The 26,835-nt window shown below is 45.0% G+C and overlaps 1 protein-coding gene across 1 annotated transcript in view; it reads left to right on the top strand.

Annotated features, from left to right (window-relative positions):
* The window catches only part of LOC311130663 (serine/threonine-protein kinase N2-like), a 56,489-nt gene extending 33,463 nt beyond the window's left edge, over positions 1-23,026 (top strand). Inside the window, exons 3-20 of the mRNA XM_084163448.1 lie at positions 5,499-5,656; positions 6,119-6,242; positions 6,675-6,832; positions 7,471-7,684; positions 8,161-8,346; positions 8,735-8,844; positions 12,463-12,606; positions 12,720-12,795; positions 13,303-13,471; positions 13,612-13,729; positions 14,013-14,216; positions 14,326-14,417; positions 15,113-15,289; positions 17,892-17,954; positions 18,077-18,153; positions 18,321-18,571; positions 20,321-20,401; positions 20,533-23,026. Of these exons, the coding sequence (XP_084019574.1) occupies positions 5,499-5,656; positions 6,119-6,242; positions 6,675-6,832; positions 7,471-7,684; positions 8,161-8,346; positions 8,735-8,844; positions 12,463-12,606; positions 12,720-12,795; positions 13,303-13,471; positions 13,612-13,729; positions 14,013-14,216; positions 14,326-14,417; positions 15,113-15,289; positions 17,892-17,954; positions 18,077-18,153; positions 18,321-18,571; positions 20,321-20,401; positions 20,533-20,736 (2,606 nt within the window). The 3' untranslated portion in view covers positions 20,737-23,026. The remainder of the gene's footprint in view (positions 1-5,498; positions 5,657-6,118; positions 6,243-6,674; positions 6,833-7,470; positions 7,685-8,160; positions 8,347-8,734; positions 8,845-12,462; positions 12,607-12,719; positions 12,796-13,302; positions 13,472-13,611; positions 13,730-14,012; positions 14,217-14,325; positions 14,418-15,112; positions 15,290-17,891; positions 17,955-18,076; positions 18,154-18,320; positions 18,572-20,320; positions 20,402-20,532) is intronic.
* The last annotated feature ends 3,809 nt before the right edge of the window (positions 23,027-26,835 follow it).

Raw genomic sequence — 26,835 nt, 5'->3', positions numbered from 1 at the left:
CCTGTGTCTCTCTCTCTCAGCCCTGTGTCTCTCTCTCTCTCTCAGCCCTGTGTCTCTCTCTCTCTCTCAGCCCTGTGTCTCTCTCTCTCTCTCTCAGCCCTGTGTCTCTCTCTCAGTCCCGTGTCTCTCTCTCAGCCCTGTCTCTCTCTCTCTCTCTCTCTCAGCCCTGTTTCTCTTTCAGCCATGTGTCTCTCTCTCTCTCAGTCCCGTGTCTCTCTCTCGCTCTCAGCCCTGTTTCTCTCTCTCTCTCTCTCTCAGCCCCGTCTCTCTCTCTCTCAGTCCCGTGTCTCTCTCTCTCTCAGTCCCGTGTCTCTCTTTCTCTCAGTCCCGTCTCTCTCTCTCTCTCTCTCTCTCAGCCCCTTGTCTCTCTCTCTCAGTCCCGTCTCTCTCTCTCAGCCCTGTCTCTCTCTCTCTCAGCCCTCTCTCTCTCTCTCTCTCTCTCTCTCTCTCTCTCTCTCTCTCTCAGCCCTGTGTCTCTCTCTCTCTCTCTCTCTCTCTCTCTCTCTCTCTCAGCCCTGTGTCTCTCTCTCTCTCAGTCCCGTCTCTCTCTCTCTCAGCCCCTTGTCTCTCTCTCTCTCAGTCCCGTCTCTCTCTCTCTCAGCCCTGTCTCTCTCTCTCTCAGCCCTGTGTCTCTCTCTCTCTCAGTCCCGTGTCTCTCTCTCTCTCTCAGTCCCGTCTCTCTCTCTCTCTCAGCCCCTTGTCTCTCTCTCTCTCAGTCCCGTCTCTCTCTCTCTCAGCCCTGTCTCTCTCTCTTTCAGCCCGTGTCTCTCTCTCTCTCTCTCAGCCCCGTGTCTCTCTTTCTCTCTCAGCCCCGTGTCTCTTTCTCTCAGCCCCGTGTCTCTCTCACTCTCTCAGCCCCGTGTCTCTCTCTCTCTCAGCCCCGTGTCTGTCTCTGTCCCGTGTCTCGCTCTCTCTCAGTCCCGTGTCTCTCTCTCTCTCAGCCCCGTGTCGCTCTCTCTCTGTCCCGTGTGTCTCTCTCTCTCTCTCTCAGCCCCGTGTCTCTCTCTCTCTCTCTCAGCCCCGTCTCTCTCTCTCTCTCAGCCCTGTGTCTCTCAGTCCTATGATTAGCATGCAGCAACAGACAGGAACCCAGGCATTGTTTTATTCACATAGCAGCCATGATGAATACAGCCAGTCCTTTACATTCATATTCAACAGCTAGTGCTAATGAAGGAAGGAAGGGGCTGAGGCCTTCTGCTGGGTCATCGTGCTGCTCTGGGATTACCAGACAGAGAAGAGATGCATTGTTCTGCCCTCTGCTTGTCTGCGTGGGTTTGTTTGCTGCAAGGTTACTGTAGACCGTTGTGTATTTTTGCATCCACTGGTCATTAACGACTCAATGACAGCCTATTTGGTATTTTATTAGGATCCCCATTAGCTGTTGCAAAAGCAGCAGTTACTCTTCCTGGGGTCCACACAAAACATGAAACATGACATAATACAGAACATTAATAGACAAGAACAGCTCAAGGACAGAAATACAATAAAAAAGGCAGACGTAGCCTAAATATCAATACATACATACAAACGATCTGTATGAGTGAGTGCACATGAGCTCTGTGTGTTTTAGAGGAAGGGCTGTAGCCTTAATTGGAAGTGCACGTGTCTGAGTAGTCCATCAGGAAGCATGAGCTATGGGGCCATTTCTATTTCCAGACCCTCAAGGTTATTTAGGACAGGAAGAAGGGTCTCAAGTCAAGTAGTCAAGTGTCCACCAGACTATAAATCAAATCCAAATTGTATTTGTCACATGCGCCGAAAACAACAGGCGTAGGTAGACCTTACAGTGAAATGCTTACTTACAAGCCCTTAGCCAACAATGCAGTTTGAAGAAAAATAAGTGTTAAGTAAAGAAATAGATAACTAATAAAAATAAGAAATAATGAAAGAGCAGCCATTCTGCTAGTGTAGCATGAACAGGGGAAAACACTTTTCCAGAGTGAAGGGGCATTCGGACATGAAGAAGGGTCTCAAGTAGGCCTAGACTATTTAGCCTTGTTTCAACATGCTTGCTAGGGAACTAGATGTGTCTGGAAACCCTTCTTTTAAGTTCCATGAGCCATTAAAGCTGCAGTGTGTCGCCTCTGTTCACGAGACAGACTGCCCTTCACACAGCCTCTGTGTGAGTCCCAAATAGCAGCCTATGTCCTATATATGAGTCCCAAATAGCACCCTATGTCCTATATATATATATATATATATATATATATACGAGTCCCAAATGGCACCCTATTTCCTATATATGAGTCCCAAATAGCACCCTATTTCCTATATATGAGTCCCAAATAGCACCCTATTTCCTATATTGAGTTCCAAATGGCACCCTATTTCCTATATATGAGTCCCAAATAGCACCCTATTTCCTATATATGAGTCCCAAATAGCACCCTATTTCCTATATTGAGTTCCAAATAGCACCCTATTTCCTATATAGTGCACTACTTTTGACCAGGGCCCATAGAGCTCTGTTCAAATACGGGAATCGGGTGCCATGTGGGACGTGAACTCTGGCAAGCCTAGCTACTAGTTGTAAATCTATTTACCTTTGCACTATCTTGGATTTTGCAGCAGTCTCATGGGGTCATGCAATAGGATTTTACAGGGAACTCTCTTGCAAGAGCAATATTGTTTTTCTTCTTGAACTTTAATGCTTACACATTTGTTTTCTATGAGCCCTTTTATACAATTGATGATGTCTTATCAAAACTCACTCATCTATGTAGGCTTACATGTACACTAGATGGTACTGTATTGAACCTGGACCCCGCCAAGCAAACATCTCAATGCTGTTGATGATCAAGCACAGTAGTACAGGTAACTGCCAAGATTATAGAAACACTTGAGTAAATGAGGGATACAAAGTATATTGAAAGCAGGTGCTTCCACACAGGTGTGGTTCCTGAGTTAATTAAGCAATTAACATCCCATCATGCTTAGGGTATAAAAATTCCCAGTTGCCCGTTTTATATTGGCTACCATGGCTAGAAGAAGAGATCTCAGTGACTTTGAAAGAGGGGTCTCAAAGGAGCACAGGGGGTTTAAAGGATGTGTGTCTCAATCACCAGATCTCAACCCAATTCAACACCTATCCCATTGGGCTCAGACGCCAGTTCAACGTCTAGTTTTGATTTACGTTTCGTTAAGTTGTGAACTAATGTGAATTCAATGTGAAATCAACCAAAAATGTCACCCTGTCATTGGATTTAAGTTCAAAGTTGGGTGAAAAAAATAAGAAATTCCCTTTTTACGTTGACTATTTGCAAATCAAAATCAGTTTTCCATGTTGATTCAATGTCATCACATTTTGAATTTTTGGGTTGAAATGACGTAGAAACAACATTGGTTGAACCAGTTTTTGCCCAGTGGGATGGGAGATTCTCGACAGCGTTTTCCACCACCATCAACAAAACACCAAATTGTGGAATTTCTCGTGGAAGAATGGTGTCGCTCGCATCCCTCCAATAGAGTTCCAGACTCTTCTAGAATCTATGCCAAGGCTCACTGAAGCTGTTCTGGCGGCCCAACACCCTATTAAGACGCTTTATGTTGGTGTTTTGGCAGTTACCTTTAGGTACAAGCATAATATTCTGTCTTGTCCTCCATCTTTATGAGCTGCTGTCCCCTACACAGGAAGTTGGAAGTGTTTAGATTTCAGGGAGGTCTTTTGAAGATGTGGAAAATGGTTACATGTCTAGCTTAGTTATGATAAGCTGACTGATGGTACAAGTAGACTCTCTTCCTAAGACATGGAGAGTATTGTAGAAACATTGTATTCTTGTAATTCCCTGTGAAAGGTACAGTGGGCCTATATGTTGAGTTAAATAGACAGGAGCAGTAGATCATGAATTACCCTCTTCAAAGAAATCATGATAGAAAGTTGCCTCCGGTCTCCTGTACGACCTGTATGAATTCCTGCAGTCTGGAAAGCCATGAGGACAGTACAGGAGTGCTCTTTGTGATTTGATGGTGTAACCCAAGGGGAAATACCTAAACAGTGATGAAGTAATGTAACTTCCTTCTTCCCTTCTCCTGTACATGTATATACTTTTGATTTAACCTTTATTTAACTAGGCAAGTCAGTTAAGAACAAATTCTTATTTACAATGACACCCTACCCTTTACGTTGACATCAGGAGGGATTTTCCTAGACATCATAGGGGCTTTTCATAGGGGCTTTTCATAGGGGCTTTTCATAGGGGCTTTTCATAGGGGCTTTTCATAGGGGCTTTTCATTGTGGGAAATAAACGACTTTTATTCGGCATGCCACTGGGGGATATACGGCTACATGGAACACGGTGATAATTGTCTGATTTCTGTCCAATATGACTTGGAGGTCACTTGAGGATCCAAAGGGAAAGTGTTTCTCCATGTTACCCAGGGTGCATTCTGTTTCATGGCCTGGCTGTGTACACTACATGCCGTTGTGTTGTGGTGTGGTGCATTTCACCTGGGAGTCCGTCTCACCTGAAACCTGTTCTCTCTGGCTGTCACCTGGGAGTCCGTCTCACTGAAACCTGTTCTCTCTGTCTGTCACCTGGGAGTCCGTCTCACTGAAACCTGTTCTCTCTGTCTGTCAGTGAAACTCAGCTTGTCTGTACAAGCCTTGACCATGTTACGTTGTATCAATCTTGACAGCTACCAATATTGCTCAACAGACTCTAAATAGAAAAAGATGTCTGGGGAAAAATCCTTTCTTTACCAAAAAACAGCACAATTTGATTACTCCATTTTAATTTAGGCCTATATTACTATGTGATTATAGTTACCGTATTTACAGTAACAACATGGCCTACTCATGGTACAATTCAGTACATTTTAATATAAGCCAATGTAATGGTCAGTGAGCTATCAAGATGCTACGCTTCCTCTTGCATTTAAGTCTAATTTCATCCCTGTTTTTGTGTTGTAGTTTCTGGCTGCCCTCTCATGCCTGTTCTGTTTATTGTAGTTTCTGGCTGCCCTCTCATGCCTGTTCTGTTTATTGTAGTTTCTGGCTGCCCTCTCATGCCTGTTCTGTTTATTGTAGTTTCTGGCTGCCCTCTCATGCCTGTTCTGTTTATTGTAGTTTCTGGCTGCCCTCTCATGCCTGTTCTGTTTATTGTAGTTTCATACTGCCCTCTCATGCCTGTTCTGTTTATTGTAGTTTCTGGCTGCCCTCTCATGCCTGTTCTGTTTTATTGTAGTTTCTGGCTGCCCTCTCATGCCTGTTCTGTTTTATTGTAGTTTCTGGCTGCCCTCTCATGCCTGTTCTGTTTATTGTAGTTTCAGACTGCCCTCTCATGCCTGTTCTGTTTATTGTAGTTTCTGGCTGCCCTCTCATGCCTGTTCTGTTTATTGTAGTTTCTGGCTGCCCTCTCATGCCTGTTCTGTTTATTGTAGTTTCTGGCTGCCCTCTCATGCCTGTTCTGTTTATTGTAGTTTCAGACTGCCCTCTCATGCCTGTTCTGTTTATTGTCGTTTCTGGCTGCCCTCTCATGCCTGTTCTGTTTTATTGTAGTTTCTGGCTGCCCTCTGACACCAGACACCCCAAGCAGTGATTCCAGCAGAATGTGCAGTAGCAGACTGGCTGCTCTGAAGAAGCAAAACGACATTGAGCTCAAATGCAAACAAGGAGCTGAGAATATGATCCAGATGTATTCCAACGGATCCTCCAAGGTAGTGTGTGTGTGGGGGGGGTATTCCAACGGATCCTCCAAGGTAGCGGGGGGGGGGGGGGGGGGGGATGTATGGCTATCCTCAAGCTATTAGAGTTGAGCTGGAATGTCTCCAATGCTTTTAACCCCATTTGAAAGACCATATACACAGCCATACAAAGTCAATATTGTTGAATACTTTACTCTAGTTGAAATGCTAATAATTTTTATTTTGATCTTTTAAGAGAGAATTAGTAAGTTGTTTTCAAAAGAAATCAAAACAGATGGCGAAAACAAAATGGTAAAACACTGGGCCAAAGAAATAGCCAGTTTTAAAATGCTTATATATTTACATGTATGTTTTCTCCTAACTTCAATAGGATAAGAAGCTGCTTATATATTTACATGTATGTTTTCTCCTAACTTCAATAGGATAAGAAGCTGCTTATATATTTACATGTATGTTTTCTCCTAACTTCAATAGGATAAGAAGCTGCTTGCCACTGCTCAGCAGATGCTGCAGGACAGCAAGACCAAGATCGAGTTTATCAGGATGCAGATCCTCAAAGCCAGCCAGACTGGCGAGACCAACTACAGCAATAACCATGGTATGGAACCCATTATGACCTTATGAACACACCTCTCACCAAGAGCATGCATTTGTCTGTTTGGGGGGCTTTTCCCACTCCTATATAAAGTATATGTGGGGAATTAGTATTTTTAGACTTTGTAACCTTTTAAAATCCAGCCTAATTTTGTATGATTTTGTTTTACGCACAACAAACATTTTAAAACTCACTGTACAGATATGTTCAAATATTTTCTGGGTTATGAAAAGGTGATAGTTATGATATTTCTGATCCCTACCCCAGTCTCAGTGATAATGAGGATATTTCTGGTCCCCAGTCTCTGTGATAATGAGGATATTTCTGGTCCCCAGTCTCTGTGATAATGAGGATATTTCTGGTCCCCAGTCTCTGTGATAATGACGATATTTCTGGTCCCCAGTCTGTGATAATGTGGATATTTCTGATCCCCAGTCTCAGTGTCCAAGCCCATCATCAGTCCTCTGGACCTGAGACTAGAAGAGCTGAGACATCATTCCAGGATAGAGCATGCTGTAGCAGAGGGGGCCAAGAACGTAATGATCCTACTGGGCTCTTCTGGGAAGGTTACAGAGAAGAAGGCCCACTCTGAGGTGAGAGGATGGCTTTATACCCAGGGTTGCAAAATTCTTTTAACTTTCCTAAAATTACCCAGGTTTTTCCAGACATATCCTGGTTGGAAGAGTCCCAGAAAAAAGTAGGGAATAAGCAGGTTTTCTGGAAACCTGGAAAATTTGAGAAAGTTACCCGAGTTTTGCAACCCAATTTCTACCTGTACACAACGGTCCCAAGCCCATAATAGAAAGTATGTCAGCGGTCAACTCCATACAGTGTCAAGAATGTAACACCAGGATGAAGGAGTGTGAAGAAGACTTGGATCTTTCAATTTCTTCTCAGATGGTGGACATTCTGTGAATAAAGGTACATGTAAAGTCTTCCAGAGTCTAGACAGGGCACATCACACATCAGTGTGGAATGTGAAAATAAACATTCCACAACATACCGTTCCTCAACATACCGTTCCTCAACATACCGTTCCTCATCCAGGTGTTCCATAGAGTTGACCTCTGAATATGTTGTGAATGCTTGCACTAAACTGAAGTTCTCAGATATATATATATATATATATATATATATATATATATATATATATATATCTATATATATATCCAGTCTATGGTCCTGTGTATGTCCTAGTATGTTTAAACATTAACACTGGTCTCTTTTCCAGGCTCAAGCCCGGTTCAATGAGTCCAATCAGAAGTTGGACCTGCTGCAGTTATCTCTGGAGCAGCGGCTGAGTGAACTGCCTAAGGACCATCCTAAGAGCCTTCTCATCCTGGAGGAACTAGCCATGGTGGTGTCCTCTCCACCTAGCCCACGCCAGAGCATTATGTCTACATACAACCAGTACAGCACGGTCACCAAGCCTGCTGCACTCACAGGTAAGACACTCCTTTTAGAACCAACCACACAATGTTGTCCTTATCCTTACGGGGTTATACCCTAGATTAAAAAAAAAAACACAGCAGCCTCTCTTCGAGTTCAAAGCTCTGAAATGTTCCTTAAGGTAAACGGAGCCAACCCCCACCCTCATCCCAAACACACATGTGGATGTACACATACACAGCTAACAGCTGTTAGACGATAAACTTCCGATCGAGTCAGTATGTAATGCCTCACCCGCTTGTAAGTCCATAGTGCGGTGGCAGTATGCATCAGGAGTCTCAGGAGTGCTGATTTTAAGATGACTTTAGCCTTTTTAGATCACAATGAAATAAGATGACATGGACAGGAGGCACCTGATCGTAGATCAGCACCCGTACTCTGAGACGATTGATACATTGCCCCCCCCCCCCCCCCCCCCCCCGGCATTCCTCTTTCTGTCCGGTGCGTGTGTGTGACCTGTTTTTCCTTCCAGGAACGTTGGAGGTGCGTCTGATGGGTTGTCAGGACCTGCTGGAGGAGGTCCCAGGCCGCTGTAAGATACCCTCGGCCTCCCTCCCCGGCTGGAGCCCAAGTGAACAGCGCTCCTCCTTCATGTCCAGAAGCAACAAGAGCAAAGGAACCGGCTCACGCAGCCTCTCCAAGACCGACGACCTGTCCAGTTGAGTGTTGACCCCCAAATGTGTCTCTGTCGGATGTTTTGAAGCTGCTCAGGCTAACGCCTTACATCTAGCTGTGAAATATTGCTCAGTTGTCCGCCCGCTGTTTTGAACAGTTGTCCGCCCGCTGTTTTGAACAGTTGTCCGCCCGCTGTTTTGAACAGTTGTCCGCCCGCTGTTTTGAACAGTTGTCCGCCCGCTGTTTTGAACAGAGTGGCGAAATCAGGGTCGTGTTCAAATGTTTTGCACAGAAAATCTAAACAAGCGTTTCTTAAAGCACAAGTACGGACAATTGGACAAGTACTCCCAGTTTCAGTCCATTTGGTGCCTGCTGAACATTACCCAGGTTCAGGTTCAGATTGTAGAAATGTATTCTCTCGCTCTCTCCAGATGAGATCAGTGCTGTGCTGAAGTTGGACAACACTGAAGTGGGACAGACCAGCTGGAAACCAGTCAGCAACCAGTCCTGGGACCAGAAGTTTACATTGGAACTAGACAGGGTAAATTAAACCGAACACACACACACACACACACACACACACACACACACACACACACACACACACACACACACACACACACACACTACTTCACTATATATACACACTGTGGAGCTGGACAGGGTGATCTAAACCGCTTTACCTCAATCACTCTGGGAAGGTTTTCCCTTTCCCATACAATGCTATCAGTGTCTGAAATCGCCTCAAACAACATTTTTTAATCCGGATTTCTGTTTGTATTTGGTTTATTGTTTCTATTTCACAACCTTCAGCAAATCCCACTGATTTATTAGCACGTCGAAACCAGGCAGGAAAGGTGAGAGCCGCTCTCTAATCTGGAGTTGTGCAACTATAACTCTGAATGGCAGGGATGGCTGTGACTAAGTCTGTAGGCGTCTATTAGTTTCCCCCTGCAGCTTCCAAAAGTCAGGCTTTTAGTGGGACTGTCTAATGACTAGTGGTATAGGAGACCTGATGGGGAGATCTGATGACTAGTGTTAAAGGCCTGATGGGGAGATCTGATGACTAGTGTTATAGGAGACCTGATGGGGAGATCTGATGACTAGTGTTAAAGGCCTGATGGGGAGATCTGATGACTAGTGTTATAGGAGACCTGATGGGGAGATCTGATGACTAGTGTTAAAGGCCTGATGGGGAGATCTGATGACTAGTGGTATAGGAGACCTGATGGGGAGATCTGATGACTAGTGTTAAAGGCCTGATGGGGAGATCTGATGACTAGTGTTATAGGAGACCTGATGGGGAGATCTGATGACTAGTGTTAAAGGCCTGGTGGGGAGATCTAATGACTAGTGGTATAGGAGACCTGATGGGGAGATCTGATGACTAGTGGTATAGGAGACCTGGTGGGGAGATCTGATGACTAGTGTTATAGGAGACCTGATGGGGAGATCTGATGACTAGTGTTAAAGGCCTGGTGGGGAGATCTGATGACTAGTGTTATAGGAGACCTGATTGGGAGATCTGATGACTAGTGGTATAGGAGACCTGATGGGGAGATCTGATGACTAGTGTTAAAGGCCTGGTGGGGAGATCTAATGACTAGTGTTATAGGAGACCTGGTGGGGAGATCTGATGACTAGTGGTATAGGAGACCTGGTGGGGAGATCTGATGACTAGTGTTATAGGAGACCTGATTGGGAGATCTGATGACTAGTGGTATAGGAGACCTGATGGGGAGATCTGATGACTAGTGTTAAAGGCCTGGTGGGGAGATCTAATGACTAGTGTTATAGGAGACCTGGTGGGGAGATCTGATGACTAGTGGTATAGGAGACCTGATGGGGAGATCTGATGACTAGTGGTATAGGAGACCTGATGGGGAGATCTGATGACTAGTGGTATAGGAGACCTGATGGGGAGATCTGATGACTAGTGTTAAAGGCCTGGTGGGGAGATCTGATGACTAGTGTTATAGGAGACCTGGTGGGGAGATCTGATGACTAGTGTTAAAGGCCTGGTGGGGAGATCTGATGACTAGTGTTATAGGAGACCTGGTGGGGAGATCTGATGACTAGTGTTAAAGGCCTGATGGGGAGATCTGATGACTAGTGTTATAGGAGACCTGGTGGGGAGATCTGATGACTAGTGGTATAGGAGACCTGATGGGGAGATCTGATGACTAGTGTTATAGGAGACCTGGTGGGGAGATCTGATGACTAGTGTTATAGGAGACCTGATGGGGAGATCTGATGACTAGTGTTAAAGGCCTGATGGGGAGATCTGATGACTAGTGTTAAAGGCCTGGTGGGGAGATCTAATGACTAGTGTTATAGGAGACCTGATGGGGAGATCTGATGACTAGTGTTATAGGAGACCTGGTGGGAAGATCTAATGACTAGTGTTAAAGGAGACCTGATGGGGAGATCTGATGACTAGTGTTATAGGAGATCTGATGGGGAGATCTGATGACTAGTGTTATAGGAGACCTGGTGGGGAGATCTGATGACTAGTGTTAAAGGCCTGGTGGGGAGATCTGATGACTAGTGTTAAAGGCCTGATGGGGAGATCTGATGACTAGTGTTATAGGAGACCTGATGGGGAGATCTGATGACTAGTGTTAAAGGCCTGGTGGGGAGATCTGATGACTAGTGGTATAGGAGACCTGGTGGGGAGATCTGATGACTAGTGGTATAGGAGACCTGATGGGGAGATCTGATGACTAGTGTTAAAGGCCTGGTGGGGAGATCTGATGACTAGTGTTATAGGAGACCTGGTGGGGAGATCTGATGACTAGTGTTAAAGGCCTGGTGGGGAGATCTGATGACTAGTGTTAAAGGCCTGGTGGGGAGATCTGATGACTAGTGTTAAAGGCCTGGTGGGGAGATCTGATGACTAGTGTTAAAGGCCTGGTGGGGAGATCTGATGACTAGTGTTATAGGAGACCTGATGGGGAGATCTGATGACTAGTGTTAAAGGCCTGGTGGGGAGATCTGATGACTAGTGTTATAGGAGACCTGATGGGGAGATCTGATGACTAGTGTTAAAGGCCTGATGGGGAGATCTGATGACTAGTGGTATAGGCCTGATGGGGAGATCTGATGACTAGTGTTATAGGCCTGATGGGGAGATCTGATGACTAGTGTTATAGGCCTGATGGGGAGATCTGATGACTAGTGGTATAGGAGACCTGATGGGGAGATCTGATGACTAGTGTTATAGGAGACCTGATGGGGAGATCTGATGACTAGTGTTAAAGGCCTGGTAGGGAGATCTAATGACTAGTGGTATAGGAGACCTGATGGGGAGATCTGATGACTAGTGTTAAAGGCCTGGTGGGGAGATCTGATGACTAGTGTTAAAGGCCTGGTGGGGAGATCTGATGACTAGTGTTAAAGGCCTGGTGGGGAGATCTGATGACTAGTGTTATAGGAGACCTGATGGGGAGATCTGATGACTAGTGTTAAAGGCCTGGTGGGGAGATCTGATGACTAGTGTTATAGGAGACCTGATGGGGAGATCTGATGACTAGTGTTAAAGGCCTGGTGGGGAGATCTGATGACTAGTGGTATAGGAGACCTGATGGGGAGATCTGATGACTAGTGTTATAGGAGACCTGATGGGGAGATCTGATGACTAGTGTTATAGGAGACCTGATGGGGAGATCTGATGACTAGTGTTATAGGAGACCTGGTGGGGAGATCTGATGACTAGTGTTAAAGGCCTGATGGGGAGATCTGATGACTAGTGTTAAAAGCCTGGTGGGGAGATCTGATGACTAGTGTTAAAGGAGACCTGATGGGGAGATCTAATGACTAGTGTTATAGGAGACCTGATGGGGAGATCTGATGACTAGTGTTAAAGGAGACCTGATGGGGAGATCTGATGACTAGTGGTATAGGAGATCTGATGGGGAGATCTGATGACTAGTGTTATAGGAGACCTGATGGGGAGATCTGATGACTAGTGGTATAGGAGATCTGATGGGGAGATCTGATGACTAGTGTTATAGGAGACCTGATGGGGAGATCTGATGACTAGTGTTAAAGGCCTGGTGGGGAGATCTGATGACTAGTGTTAAAGGAGACCTGATGGGGAGATCTGATGACTAGTGTTAAAGGCCTGGTGGGGAGATCTTACAGTATGTGTGTTCCACAGTCTCGTGAGCTGGAGATCTCTGTCTACTGGAGGGACTGGAGATCGCTGTGTGCCATCAAGTTCCTACGCCTGGAAGACTTCCTGGACAACCAGCGCCATGGCATGTGCCTCTACCTGGAGCCTCAGGGCAAATTGTTCGCTGAGGTACTATTCAATTATCCACTTCCCCAACAAACACCCACATTTAGCATTCCTGCTAAATACGATTTATTCCTAATATTTACAGAATTACTCATAACTTATGTGTTTTCCCTCAGGTTACATTTTTCAACCCAGTTATTGAGCGGAGGCCAAAACTTCAAAGGCAAAAGAAGATCTTCTCCAAACAACAAGGTCTGTACAGATTATTTTGCTTCTGCAGATTGTGTAAAGTCCAAGCTTTAACGTTATTGGTGTACTCCTGAGTGGCGCAGTGGTCTAAGGCACTGCATCGCAGTGCTAACTGTGCCACTAGAGATCCTGGTTCGAATCCAGGCTCTGTCGCAGCCGGCCGCGACCGGGAGACTCATGGGCGGCGCACAATTGGCCCAGCGTCGTCCAGGGTAGGGGAGGGAATGGCCGGCAGGGATGTAGCTCAGTTGATAGAGCATGGCGTTTGCAACGCCAGGGTTGTGGGTTCGATTCCCACGGGGGGCCAGTATAAAAAAAAAATATATATATATATGTATTCACTAACTGTAAGTCGCTCTGGATAAGAGCGTCTGCTAAATGACAAAAAAAAAAAGAAACACCTTGTAACACCTTTTTGTTGGAGAAAGGTCTAAATAAAGAAATGTTGGTTGATTTATTGATTGGATTAATTACGCTACGGTTGTGACCCTCTGCTCTGTTCTGTCCCAGGCAAGACGTTCCTGCGTGCCCCTCAGATGAACATCAACATTGCTACGTGGGGTCGTCTGGTGAGGAGAGCCATCCCCTCTGTCAACAACTCCTTCAGTCCTGCTCAGCTGCCAGACATGGGGACAGAGCTAGGTCCTGAGTCCCAGTCCATCCTGCACCAGTCCCCCAGGTAAACACACAGCTACACGCACACACACACACACCTCGCACATTGGTGACCTATTGGTCCACACCTGACAGATTGTTGAAGTGAACAGAAATGGAAACTCTTCTGAAAGGACCTCTCTCTCTCTCTCTCTCTCTCCTCAGTGACCTGACAGTGACCAAACTGGAGTTTGGCAAAGAGCCCACACTTCCCCCGAAGCTTCTTCCTTCTACTGGAGAGCCCATTCTGGAGAGCAGAACTACAGACAGAGAGAGAGTACAGGTAGCTCCGAACACAATGTATCAATTCACCAACTCTGAAGGATTCATGTTGCTGTTGGTTATTTTAGTAAAGAGATGACCATTTAATGAGAGTTTTTCTGACTCGGTTCATGCTGCTGTTCTTCAGCCATGTTATTTGATTGCCCTTGTAAGTTGCTCTAGAGAACATGGTCTGTAATGTAATGCTGTGACAGTTCTGTAACTGTTAAAGTTGGTTTTATGTAACTGTGATTGGTGTATTTTGACCTAACCGTGATTGCGATTTGTTGTATTTTGTTTCCCAGAATGCCCTGTCTACATTTGACTTCCTGAATGACAGCAGGAACAGTGTGTTGAACAGTAAACTAGACGACAGTGTGGCGGTAGAGCAGCCAGATGAGACGTCACCCGTCCAACACACCACAGATACCAGGGAGGAGGAAGACTTCCAGTTCAGTCTCGTAGACTTTAAGTGTGTGGCAGTCCTGGGCCGAGGACACTTTGGAAAGGTGAGGCCACGCGTGATCTTCAGTTCTCAGCAAGGCAGTAGTGATGTCAGACGCTCGTGGCCTCTTCCCCCCCCTTCACAAGATCTAACCGCTCTCTGTTATTCAACAGGTGCTCCTGGCTGAGTATGAAAGTACAGGGGAGATGTTTGCTATCAAGGCCCTGAAGAAAGGAGACATTGTATCACGTGATGAAGTAGACAGGTAGAACATAACACCGACAACCTAATGACAATATACACTTGAGTGTACAAAACATTAGGAACACCTTCCTAATATTGAGTTGCACCCACCCTTTTGCCCTCAGAACCGCCTCAATTCGTCGGGGCATGGACTCTACAAGGTGTCGAAAGCATTCCACATGGATGCTGGCCCATGTTGACTACAATGCTTACTACAGTTGTGTCAAGTTGGCTGGATGTCCTTTGGGTGGTGGACCATTCTTGATACACACAGGAAACTGTTGAGCGTGAAAAACCCAGAAGCGTTGCACTTCCTGTCACAAACCAGTGCGCCTGGCACCTACTACCATACCCTGTTCAAAGGCACTTAAATATTTTGTCTTGCCCATTAACCCTCTGAATGGCACACATACACAATCCATATCTCAATTGTCTGAAGGCTTAAAAATCCTTCTTTAACCTGTCTCCTCCCCTTCATCTACACTGATTTGAAGTGGATTTAACAAGTGACATCAATAAGGGATCATAGCTTTCACCTGGTCAGTCTGTCATGGAAAGAGCAGGTGTTCATAATGTTTTGTACACTCAATGTAAATTTGACCTTAGACAATAGAGACGCATCTATATTGATTTATTTTGTCTCTGATACAATGAAAAAAATCCTTAGAAATTAAGTATGATCTGTGGTAAAATAACTGACCTCTGACCTATCCTCAGCCTGATGTGTGAGAAGCGTATCTTTGAGACCGTGAACAGCGTCAGACATCCTTTCCTGGTCAACCTGTTTGCGTGCTTCCAGACCAAGGAACACGTGTGCTTTGTCATGGAGTATGCGGCTGGTGGTGACCTCATGATGCACATACACACGGACGTGTTCCAAGAACCCCGGGCTGTGTGAGTAACAACTCCTTTTCCTGATTCCATACTACACTGAACAAAAATATAAAGGCAACATGTAAAGTGTTGGTCCCATGTTTCATGAGCTGAAATAAAAGATCCCAGAAATGTTCCATACGCACAAAAAGCTGATTTATCTAAAATGTTATGCACAAATTTGTTTACATCTCTGTTAGTGAGCATTTCTCCTTTGCCAAGATAATATATCCACCTGACAGGTGTGGCATATCAAGAAGCTGATTAAACTAGAACTAATCTAGACTCAGCTTCCTATTTCGCAACAAAGCCTCCTTCACTCATGCTGCCAAACATGCCCTCGTAAAACTGACTATCCTACCGATCCTCGACTTCGGCGATGTCATTTACAAAATAGCCTCCAACACTCTACTCAGCAAATTGGATGTAGTCTATCACAGTGCCATCCGTTTTGTCACCAAAGCCCCATATACTACCCACCATTGTGACCTGTACGCTCTTGTTGGCTGGCCCTCACTACATATTCGTCGCCAAACCCACTGGCTCCAGGTCATCTATAAATCACTGCTAGGCAAATCCCCCTCTTATCTTAGCTCACTGGTCACCATAGCAACACCTACCCGTAGTCTGCGCTCCAGCAGGTATATCTCACTGGTCATCCCCAAAGCCAACACCTCCTTTGGCCACCATTCCTTCCAGTTCTCTGCTGCCAATGACTGGAACGAACTGCAAAAATCTCTGAAGCTGGAGACTCTTATCTCCTTCACTAACTTTAAGCGTCAGTTGTCAGAGCAGCTTACCGATCACTGCACCTGTACACAGCTTTTCTGAAATTAGCCCACCCAACTACCTCATCCCCATATTGTTATTTATTTTGCTAATTTGCACCCCAGTATCTCTATTTGCACATCATCTTATGCACATCTATCATTCCAGTGTTAATACGAAATTGTAACTATTTTGCACTATGGCCTATTTATTGCCTTACCTCCATAACTTACTACATTCGCACACACTGTATATATTTTTTATGTTGTATTTTTGACTGTATGTTTTGTTTATTCCATATGTAACTCTGTGTTGTTGTTTTTATCGCACTGCTTTGCTTTATCTTGGCCAGGTCGCAGTTGTAAATGAGAACTTGTTCTCAACTGACTTACCTGGTTAAATAAAGGTGAAATAAAAAGTAAATAAAAAAAACAGCATGATCATTACACAGGTGCACCTTGTGCTGGGGACAATAAAAGGCCACTCTAAAATGTGCAGTTTTTGCCACACAACACAATGCCAGAGATGTCTCAAGTTTTGAGGGAGCATGCAATTGGCATGCTGACTGCAGGAATGTCCACCAGAGCTGTTGCCAGAGAATTGAATGTTAATTTCTCTACCATAAGCCGCCTCGTTTTGGAGAATTTGGCAGTACGTCCAACCGACCTCACAACCACAGACCATGTGTAACCATGCCAGCCCATGACCTCCACATCCGGCTTCTTCACCTGCGGGATCGTTTGAGACATCCACCCGATAGCTGGTGAAAATGTGGGTTTGCACAACTGAAGAATTTCTGCACAAATGGTCAGAAACCGTCTCAGGGAAGCTCATCTGCGTGCTCGTCATCCTCACCAGGGTCTTGACCTGACTGCAGTTCGACGTCGTAACCAACTTCAGTGGGCAAATGCTCACCTTTGATGGCCACTGGCACGTTGGAGAAGTGTGCTCTTCACAGATCAATTCCGGTTTCAACTGTACCGGTCAGATGGCCGACAAGTGTGTATGACATTGTGTGGGCGAGCGGTATGCTGATGACAATGTTGTGAACAGAGTGCCCCATGGTGACGGTGGGGTTATGGTATGGGCAGGCATAAGCTACGGACAACGAACAAAATTGCATTTTATTGATGGCAATTTGAATGCACAGAGATACCGTGACGAGATCCTGAGGCCCATTGTCGTGCCATTCATCCGCCGCCATCACCTCATGTTTCAGCATGATAATGTACGGCCCCATGTTGCAAGGATCTGTACACAATTCCTGGAAGCTGAAAATGTCCCAGGTCTTCCATGGCCTACATACTCACCAGACATGTCACCCATTGATCATGTTTGGGACGCTCTGGATCGACGTGTTCTAGTTCCCGCCAATATCCAGCAACTTCGCACAGCCATTGAAGAGGAGTGGGACAACATTCCACAGGCCACAATCAACAACCTGATCAACTCTATGTGAAGATGTGTCGCGCTGTATGAGGCAAATGTTGGTCACACCAGATACTGACTGGTTTTCTGATTCACGCCCCTACCTTCATTTTAAAGGTATCTGTGACCAACAGATGCATATCTGTATTCCCAGTCATGTGAAATCCATAGATTAGGGCCTAATGAATTTATTTCAATTGACTGATTTCCTAATATGAACTGTAAAATCTTTGAAATTGTTGCATGTTGCGTTTTTATATTTTTTGTTCAGTGTAATTTCATGGTGGAGTAATGAATGATCTCAATTGAGTCCTAATGAAATTGAGGCTTTGTTTATTCTCAGTTGGGTAGAAGTGTGTTTGTCTGGTAAAATGTCGATTTTCATTCTGTGTATATCTAACAGCTTAATTTCCTGTCTCCATGAAAGGTTCTATGCTGCTTGTGTTGTCTTGGGATTGCAGTATCTTCATGACCATAAGATTGTATACAGGTATGCCCCACACACTGTTCACATACAGCTGTATATAGTACTGTACTGTACATGGAATTGCTAACACCACATATTATAATTTGGTACTACAATAGTTGATGATTGCCCCTCTTGCATATCAGAGACCTGAAGCTGGACAACTTGTTGCTGGACACAGAGGGATACGTGAAGATCGCTGACTTTGGCCTCTGTAAAGAAGGTGGGTGGAGAACGTTAGACACCATCAGCTTTTTAGTCCGGGAAACCGGCCCTAGGGGTTTAATGCAAGACAAGTCTAACTCCCTCAGTCTTGAATAATTTGCCCTTTTGGTATTGCTTTGTTATGGTTGGCTTCATTGATCATCTCTCCGTCTGCTGTTCCTGTAGGGATGGGCTATCAGGACCGCACCAGTACGTTCTGCGGTACTCCTGAGTTCCTGGCCCCTGAGGTGCTGACGGAGACATCGTACACGCGGGCCGTGGACTGGTGGGGCCTGGGGGTGCTCATCTTTGAGATGCTGGTGGGGGAGTCCCCATTCCCTGGTGACGATGAAGAGGAGGTGTTTGACAGCATCGTAAACGATGAAGTCCGCTACCCACGATTCCTCTCTACCGAAGCCATCTCCATCATGAGAAGGGTATGGTTTGCTTACTAATGTATCTCCAGAATGTTATTTAGATCAGCATGTAAAATCATTCAACGTACACTGAGGATACAGTCTTGTTTATTGGACTATGTTCACCAATTTATGGAGTATAAGGTATAGTGCATTCGGAAAGTATTCAGACCCCTTGACTTTTCCCACATTTTGTTACGTTACAGCCTTATTCTAAAATGGATTAAATCGTTTTTTCCCACTCATCGATCTACACACAACACCCCATAATGACAAAGCAAAAACAGGTTTTTAGAAATTTTAGCAAATGTATTAAAAATATAAAACTGAAATATCACATTTACATAAGTATTCAGACCCTTTAAGTACTTTGTTGAAGCACCTTTGGCAGCGATTACAGCCTCAAGTCTTCTTGGGTATGACGCTACAAACTTGGCACACCTGTATTTGGGGAGTTCCTCCCATTCTTCTCTGCAGATCCTCTCAAGCTCTGTCAGGTTGCATGGGGAGCGTCGCTGCACAGCTATTTTCAGGTCCGGGCTCTGGCTGGGCCACTCAAGGACATTCAGAGACTTGTCCCGAAGCCACACCTGCGTTGTCTTGGCTGTCTGCTTAGGGTCATTGTCCTGTTGGAAGGAGAACCTTCGCCCCAGTCTGAGAACCTGCTCCAGAGTGCTCAGGACTTCATCAAGGATCTCTCTGTACTTTGCTCCGTTCATCTTTCCCTCGATCCAGACTAGTCTCCCAGTCCCTGCCGCTGAAAAACATCCCCATAGCATGATGCTGCCACCACCATGCTTCACCGTAGGGATGGTGCCAGGTTTCCTCCAGACGCTTGGCATTCAGGCCAAAGAGTTATCTTGGTTTCATCAGACCAGATAATCTTGTTTCTCATGGTCTGAGAGTCCTTTAGGTGCCTTTTGGCAAACTCCAAGCGGGCTGTCATGTTCCTTTTACTGAGGAGTGGCTTCCGTCTGGCCACTCTCCCATAAAGGCCTGATTGGTGGAGTGCTGCAGAGATGGTTGTCCTTCTGGAAGGTTCTCCCATCTCCACAGAGGAACTCTGGAGCTCTGTCAGAGTGACCATCAGGTTCTTGGTCACCTCCCTGACCATGGCCCTTCTCCCCCGATTGCTCAGTTTGGCCATGCGGCCAGCTCTAGGAAGAGTCTTGGTGGTTCCAAACTTCTTCCATTTAAGAATGATGGAGGCCACTGTGTTCTTGGGGACCTTCAATGCTGCAGAAATTTTTTTGGTACCCTTCCCCAGATCTGTGCCTCGACACAATCCTGTCTCGGAGCTCTACGGACAATTCCTTCGACCTTATGGCTTGGTTTTTGCTTTGACATGCACTGTCAACTGTGGGACCTTATATAGACAGGTGTGTGCCTTTCCAAATCATGTCCAATCAATTGAATTTACCACTGGTGGACTCCAATCAAGTTGTAGAAACATCTCAAGGATGATCAATGGACACAAGATGCACCTGAGCTCAATATTGAGTCTCATCGCAAAGGGTCTGAATACTTATGTAAATAAGGTATTTCCGTTTTTTATTTTTAATAAATTTGCAAACATTTCTTAACCTGTTTTCTCTTTGTCATTATGGGGTATTGTGTGTAGATTGATGAGGATTATAAAAAAAAAAAAATCAATTTTAGAATAAGGCTGTAACATAACAAAATGTGGAAAAAGTCAAGGGGTCTGAATACTTTCCAAATGCACTGTAAATGCATGTTCTTTGTAACTAACTCAACTCTTCCTATCCCCAGCTGTTGAGGAGAAACCCAGAGAGACGTCTTGGGGCTGGTGAGAAAGATGCAGAGGAAGTTAAGAAGCATCCATTCTTTAGGGTAGGTTCCCAGTATTGGTTTATGGTCCCAATCTGTACGTGTGAAACGTTTATCAACACTTCCTATGAATTATACTCTTCATAATGCATTATATCTCCCTTGACGGTCTCTCGTCTCCTGTATTCCCTCAGAGTGTGGACTGGGATGGTCTACTGGCTAAGAAGGTGCGGCCAGAGTTCATTCCCACCATCAAGGGTAGAGAGGACGTCAGTAACTTTGACGACGAGTTCACCTCAGAAGCACCGATCCTGACTCCGCCACGGGAGCCCAGGGTTCTGACAGCCGAGGACCAGGAAATGTTTGGTGACTTTGACTACATCGCAGACTGGTGTTAGCCAGTCTCCTGCAGACTGGTTCTCCTCCTCAACACTACGACACCCTCCTAACACTGTGAACTGTCTGCAACAGAGGCCAACCGCAATAACAACACTCTCTCCCTAAGGATATCATAAACATTTTGCTGCACTCTGTTCCTTGCTGTCTGTGCCATGTAAGGGATTGACAATTTTATGAAGTTTTACTCAACTTTTTTTTTATTATTCCTATTTGTATTTTTAACTGTCAATTTGAGACCGCTAACAGCTGTTCTCATTTAGTCTTGTCAGATCACTGGGTCATTCCACATAATCACCTTCTCAGATCACTGGGTCATTCCACATAATCACCTTCTCAGATCACTGGGTCATTCCACATAATCACCTTCTCAGATCACTGGGTCATTCCACATAATCACCTTCTCAGATAATCTTCAGCTCTTTTAGATCTTTTTCTGAAGGAAATTCAAGTTAATAGCTTATGAGGTGTAACTGTGGCGTGTAGAAACTGAATTATGGCCCAATAACAAGACATGTATGAAAGGCATTAACATATGATCATTCTGACTGATCTAGCAGGATGTTATTGTATTTAGTTTTAAATTGCCTTAAACACTTTGATGTAACACAAGTTAAGGGCTTCCAATCAGTAACTATCATCAGGTACTGAAAACCTACCAAAGCCAGCTGCCAAAAATGCACTCTTCTCAAACTATCTGCATCTGACAGAAGAGACCTTGGCCAAGAGTAGAGACTGATTGGAGCGCTTGAACCTTGTTGTAAAGCAGTTTAACTCCAATCGATGTTTACTCTTTGATGGGTTTTACATTTTTCCTCTCCCCAAACACAAACAATCCCCATACATCACATGTATTGTGATATTGAAAAAAAGAATCTAAGTTAGTTTTATACTGTTTTATAAGAAAGAACACTGATGTATAGTATAAACATGTTTTATAGGATGTTTGGATACAGCTATATGAAAATGGAGAGGCCAGACAGGCAGCTCGTGAGAGACTGAGCTAATTTCAAATGGAACGTAGAAATGTATATTCATAATAACAAAAGTGTCATTGTTGGCGTGTGACATCATGCCAAAACAAGAATAATTTTTAGGAGTCATTTGAAAAACACAGTCCTAGTCTGGTGTTATGTTTGTTAATGTGAGGAATGGTTCATGATGGTGTGAAAACCCCAGCTATTCAGTATGTTGATCTCAATTTTAGATTTTGTTTTAAATGTTCTGGGGCTCGATGGCCATTTTTTAGTCTGTTAGCTGAATCAGAATGTCTGCTGATTGGACCACGCTTTATCAGTAATTTATACAACTATTTTTCTGTGGCTAGCTTATGTCAAGAAAAAAAATGGACCACCATATCACAAGTAATTAAATACATTCTTCATATAATGGAAGCAAAGTCTCTGGCTATTCCTCTTCAAGTGATTAGGAGATATAGGTTGTTTTATTGTATTCTAACAAACAAACAGAGGGAATAATGGTGTGGCATGAGGCCAAAGGGGAATAAGGTTCACAGTCTGGTAAAATACATGTAGCCATCCATGGAGTTCATACGGTTCAGTCTGGTAACATATACACTACCGTTCAAAAGTTTGGGGTCACTTAGAAATGTCCTTGTTTTCGAAAGAAAAACATTTCTTTTGTCCATTTAAAATAACATCAAATTGATCAGAAATACAGTGTAGACATTGTTAATGTTGTAAATGGCTATTGTAGCTGGAAACGGTTGCTTATTAATGGAATATCTACATAGGCATACAGAGGCCCATTATCAGCAACCATCAGTCCTGTGTTCCAATGGCACGTTGTGTTTGCTAATCCAAGTTTATCATTTTAAAAGGCTAATTGTTCATTAGAAAACCCTTTTGCAATTATGTTAGCACAGCTGAAAACCGTTGTGCTGATTAAAGAAGCAATAAAACTGGCCTTCTTGAGACTAGTTGAGTATCTGGAGCATCAGCAATTGTGGGTTCGATTACAGGATCAAAATGGCGTAGAAACAAAGAACTTTCTTCTGAAACTCGTCAGTCTATTCTTGTTCTGAGAAATGAAGGATATTCCATGCGAGAAATTGCCAAGAAACTGAAGATCTCGTACTACTCCCTTCACAGAACAGCGCAAACTGGCTCTAACCAGAATAGAAAGAGGAGTGGGAGGCCCCGGTACACAACTGAGCAAGAGGACAAATACATTAGTGTCTAGTTTGAGAAACAGACACCTCACAGGTCCTCAACTGGCAGCTTCATTAAATAGTACCCGCAAAACACCTCAACGTCAACAGTGAAGAGGCGACTCCGGGATGCTGACCTTCTAGGCAGAGTTGCAAAGAAAAAGCCATATCTCAGACTGCCCATCTTAATCTTTTATTTTTATTGGCCAGTCTGAGATATGGCTTTTTCTTTGCAACTCTGCCTAGATCAATTTGATGTTATTTTAAAAGGACAAAAAAATTGCTTTTCTTTCGAAAACAAGGACATTTCTAAGTGACCCCAAACTTTTGAACTGTAGTGTACATGTAGACATCCAGTCTGGTATCATATGCATGTAGCCAACCGTGGAGTTCATATGGTTCAGTCTGGTATCATATGCATGTAGCCAACCGTGGAGTTCATACGGTTCAGTCTGGTAACATATGATTTTTAGTCATTTAGCAGACGCTCTTATCCAGAGCGACTTACAGGAGCAGTTAGGGTTAAGTGCCTTGCTCAAGGGCACATCGACAGATTTTTTCACCTAGTCGGCTCGGGGATTAGAACCAGCGACCTTTCGATTACTGGCACAACGCTCTTAACCACTAAGCTACCTGCCGCCACATGCATGTAGCCATCCGTGGAGTTCATACGGTTCAGTCTGGTGACATATGCATGTAGCCATCCGTGGAGTTCATACGGTTCAGTCTGGTGACACATGCATGTAGCCAACCGTGGAGTTCATACGGTTCAGTCTGGTGACATATGCATGTAGCCATCCGTGGAGTTCATACGGTTCAGTCTGGTGACACATGCATGTAGCCAACCGTGGAGTTCATCCTGAACTGAAACACTCCTAGATAAACTGGTACCTCTGGTGAAACCTGACAAACCAGCCTCAAGTGAAGTTTCAGACCACGTGCGCACAGGACAGCACAAGTATACTCTGACTCAGATGAGCCTGACCAGAGAAACAGGATCCCTCTCCCACAGTCCAGGGCTGCAGAGAAACAGGATCCCTCTCCCACAGTCCAGGGCTGCAGAGAAACAGGATCCCTCTCCCACAGTCCAGGGCTGCAGAGGGAAGAGGCTGAGGAACAGGATCCCTCTCCCACAGTCCAGGGCTGCAGAGAAACAGGATCCCTCTCCCACAGTCCAGGGCTGCAGAGGGAAGAGGCTGAGGAACAGGATCCCTCTCCCACAGTCCAGGGCTGCAGAGGGAAGAGGCTGAGGAACAGGATCCCTCTCCCACAGTCCAGGGCTGCAGAGGGAAGAGGCTGAGGAACAGGATCCCTCTCCCACAGTCCAGGGCTGCAGAGGGAAGAGGCTGAGGAACAGGATCCCTCTCCCACAGTCCAGGGCTGCAGAGGGAAGAGGCTGAGGAACAGGATCCCTCTCCCACAGTCCAGGGCTGCAGAGGGAAGAGGCTGAGGAACAGGATCCCTCTCCCACAGTCCAGGGCTGCAGAGGGAAGAGGCTGAGAAACAGGATCCCTCTCCCACAGTCCAGGGCTGCAGAGGGAAGAGGCTGAGGAACAGGATCCCTCTCCCACAGTCCAGGGCTGCAGAGGGAAGAGGCTGAGGAACAGGATCCCTCTCCCACAGTCCAGGGCTGCAGAGGGAAGAGGCTGAGGAACAGGATCCCTCTCCCACAGTCCAGGGCTGCAGAGGGAAGAGGCTGAGGAACAGGATCCCTCTCCCACAGTCCAGGGCTGCAGAGGGAAGAGGCTTAGGAACAGGATCCCTCTCCCACAGTCCAGGGCTGCAGAGGGAAGAGGCTGAGGAACAGGATCCCTCTCCCACAGTCCAGGGCTGCAGAGGGAAGAGGCTGAGGAACAGGATCCCTCTCCCACAGTCCAGGGCTGCAGAGGGAAGAGGCTGAGGAACAGGATCCCTCTCCCACAGTCCAGGGCTGCAGAGGGAAGAGGCTGTACTGCGCCCCAGCCTGCCCGACTGGTCTGAAACAGGGTGTATTTATAACCAGCCATGTTGACACTGTATAAACCTACTGCTGATAAAGGAGGGGGACATTCCCATAATGTTTAATCAAATGCATACAAGTAGAGGTAAAGCAGTGGCAATATCTTTCCTGGCATATTTTACAACAATGGGTTTGATAGGAAGCTGTCTTTTTCCTGCCCCCTTTCCTAAGAGATATGGGAATGTCTTTTCCCTGCCCCCTTTACTAAGAGATATGGGAATGTCTTTTCCCTGCCCCCTTTACTAAGAGATATGGGAATGTCTTTTTCCTGCCCCCTTTACTAAGAGATATGGGAATGTCTTTTTCCTGCCCCCTTTACTAAGAGATATGGGAATGTCTTTTTCATGCCCCCCTTTACTAAGAGATATGTTAATGTCTTTTTCATGCCCCCCTTTACTAAGAGATATGGGAATGTTTTGTCTACTGATAAAACACACCGGACCCTCACAATGAACAAAACCTTGGCTTCGCCCCACTCTCTTCCAAACTGGACATCGTTTTCACGGGACTGTAAATCTCCCTACATTATGAGCAGAATACAACAAATGGTAGTCGACCTATAGTATTATCTATCACAAGGCCAAACAGGATGTCCTTAGCCAAAGTGATGACTGGGTGGGTTCTTGTCTTCAAGTCCCTCATCGACCGACAGGAAGGAAATGTTCATATAGGCCAAACTGGGGATGCAGGACAGATTTGTAGACCGGAAGAGTTTCAATTTCAAGTTTTAATGTCACATGCACAAGTACAGTGAAATGTCTTTCTTGCTCCAAAAGGAACAGGAAGTGATGAAATAAGCCAGTGGGTGTCTCTGTCTCTCTGTCCTGTAGCTGGTCCTTTTGGGATCATTCCAGAGAAGCCTCCTCTGTCTGGGGGGGGCAGGAAGAGACGAGAAACAGCGGCGGAAACTTGTCCACACAGATCAACAGATTTAAAAAAAAATTGGTTCAAATTAACCAGTAATGGTGGATAATGAAGGAAAGAGTCTGGCTGGCGGTCCTTTAGGAAAGAGTCTGGCTGGCGGTCCTTTAGGAAAGAGTCTGGCTGGCGGTCCTTTAGGAAAGAGTCTGGCTGGCGGTCCTTTAGGAAAGAGTCTGGCTGGCGGTCCTTTAATAGAAATCCTGCTTGATATGAAGCATCACTTATTGTGTTGTTGAAGGCCCTTATATGCATTTGAATTCAGAAAGTGTTGCTTCACATCAAGCTGGATTTCTATACTGACATGTTATACTGACCTTTTACATTTTTTATTATGCATTCCAAACTTGAATAATTCACATTATGCCTTATTTTACCTAATCAGACTGCATACATTTTTCAGTAGAGTATATGAAGATGGCAAAACTTAGCTTGGGTTCCACTGTAACTAGGAATAGTATTGTAAATATTTGCATGACTGAAAAATCATGATAAACGGTAGCATGATGCAATTTGGGCCCGCTACAATTAGTCCAAGGTTTTTCTAAAGGTATATATTGACCCCTAGTGGCAGAAACACCCACATACGCACAGAACTGCAAGGTATTACCCAATGCACCTTACTAGTTTAAACAGACAGAAACACCTACATCTAGCTAAGGAGAGAGGCCCAGCTGTGAACAGGTTTTATAAAACCAAGCTAGCTGTGAAGTATGAACATTATATGGCCTCCGTTATAAAAGGTGTGGGAGGATACTGTATGTGCCCCCTGGTCGGACGTCATCAGGCAGACAAGGTTCTACTGAAAGCTATGATTGCCAGTGCATAGTTCACACAACGTAGGCGTAGATACTCCCTGCTTATTTCCATTTTGTATGTAATACTTCTAAAGTAGGTGTGTCCTATCACATCATGCATCTATAACTCGTCCCACCAGCCTCCTCTATCAATGTTTTACCAAAACATTCATGTGACAAAAAAGTCAAATCCATATGACAAGTTATTTTACTAACA

This window comes from Coregonus lavaretus (genome assembly GCF_964263955.1).
Source record: "Coregonus lavaretus genome assembly, chromosome: 6".
Classification (NCBI taxonomy): domain Eukaryota; kingdom Metazoa; phylum Chordata; class Actinopteri; order Salmoniformes; family Salmonidae; genus Coregonus; species Coregonus lavaretus.
This window is presented reverse-complemented; position numbering and strand designations above follow the sequence as displayed.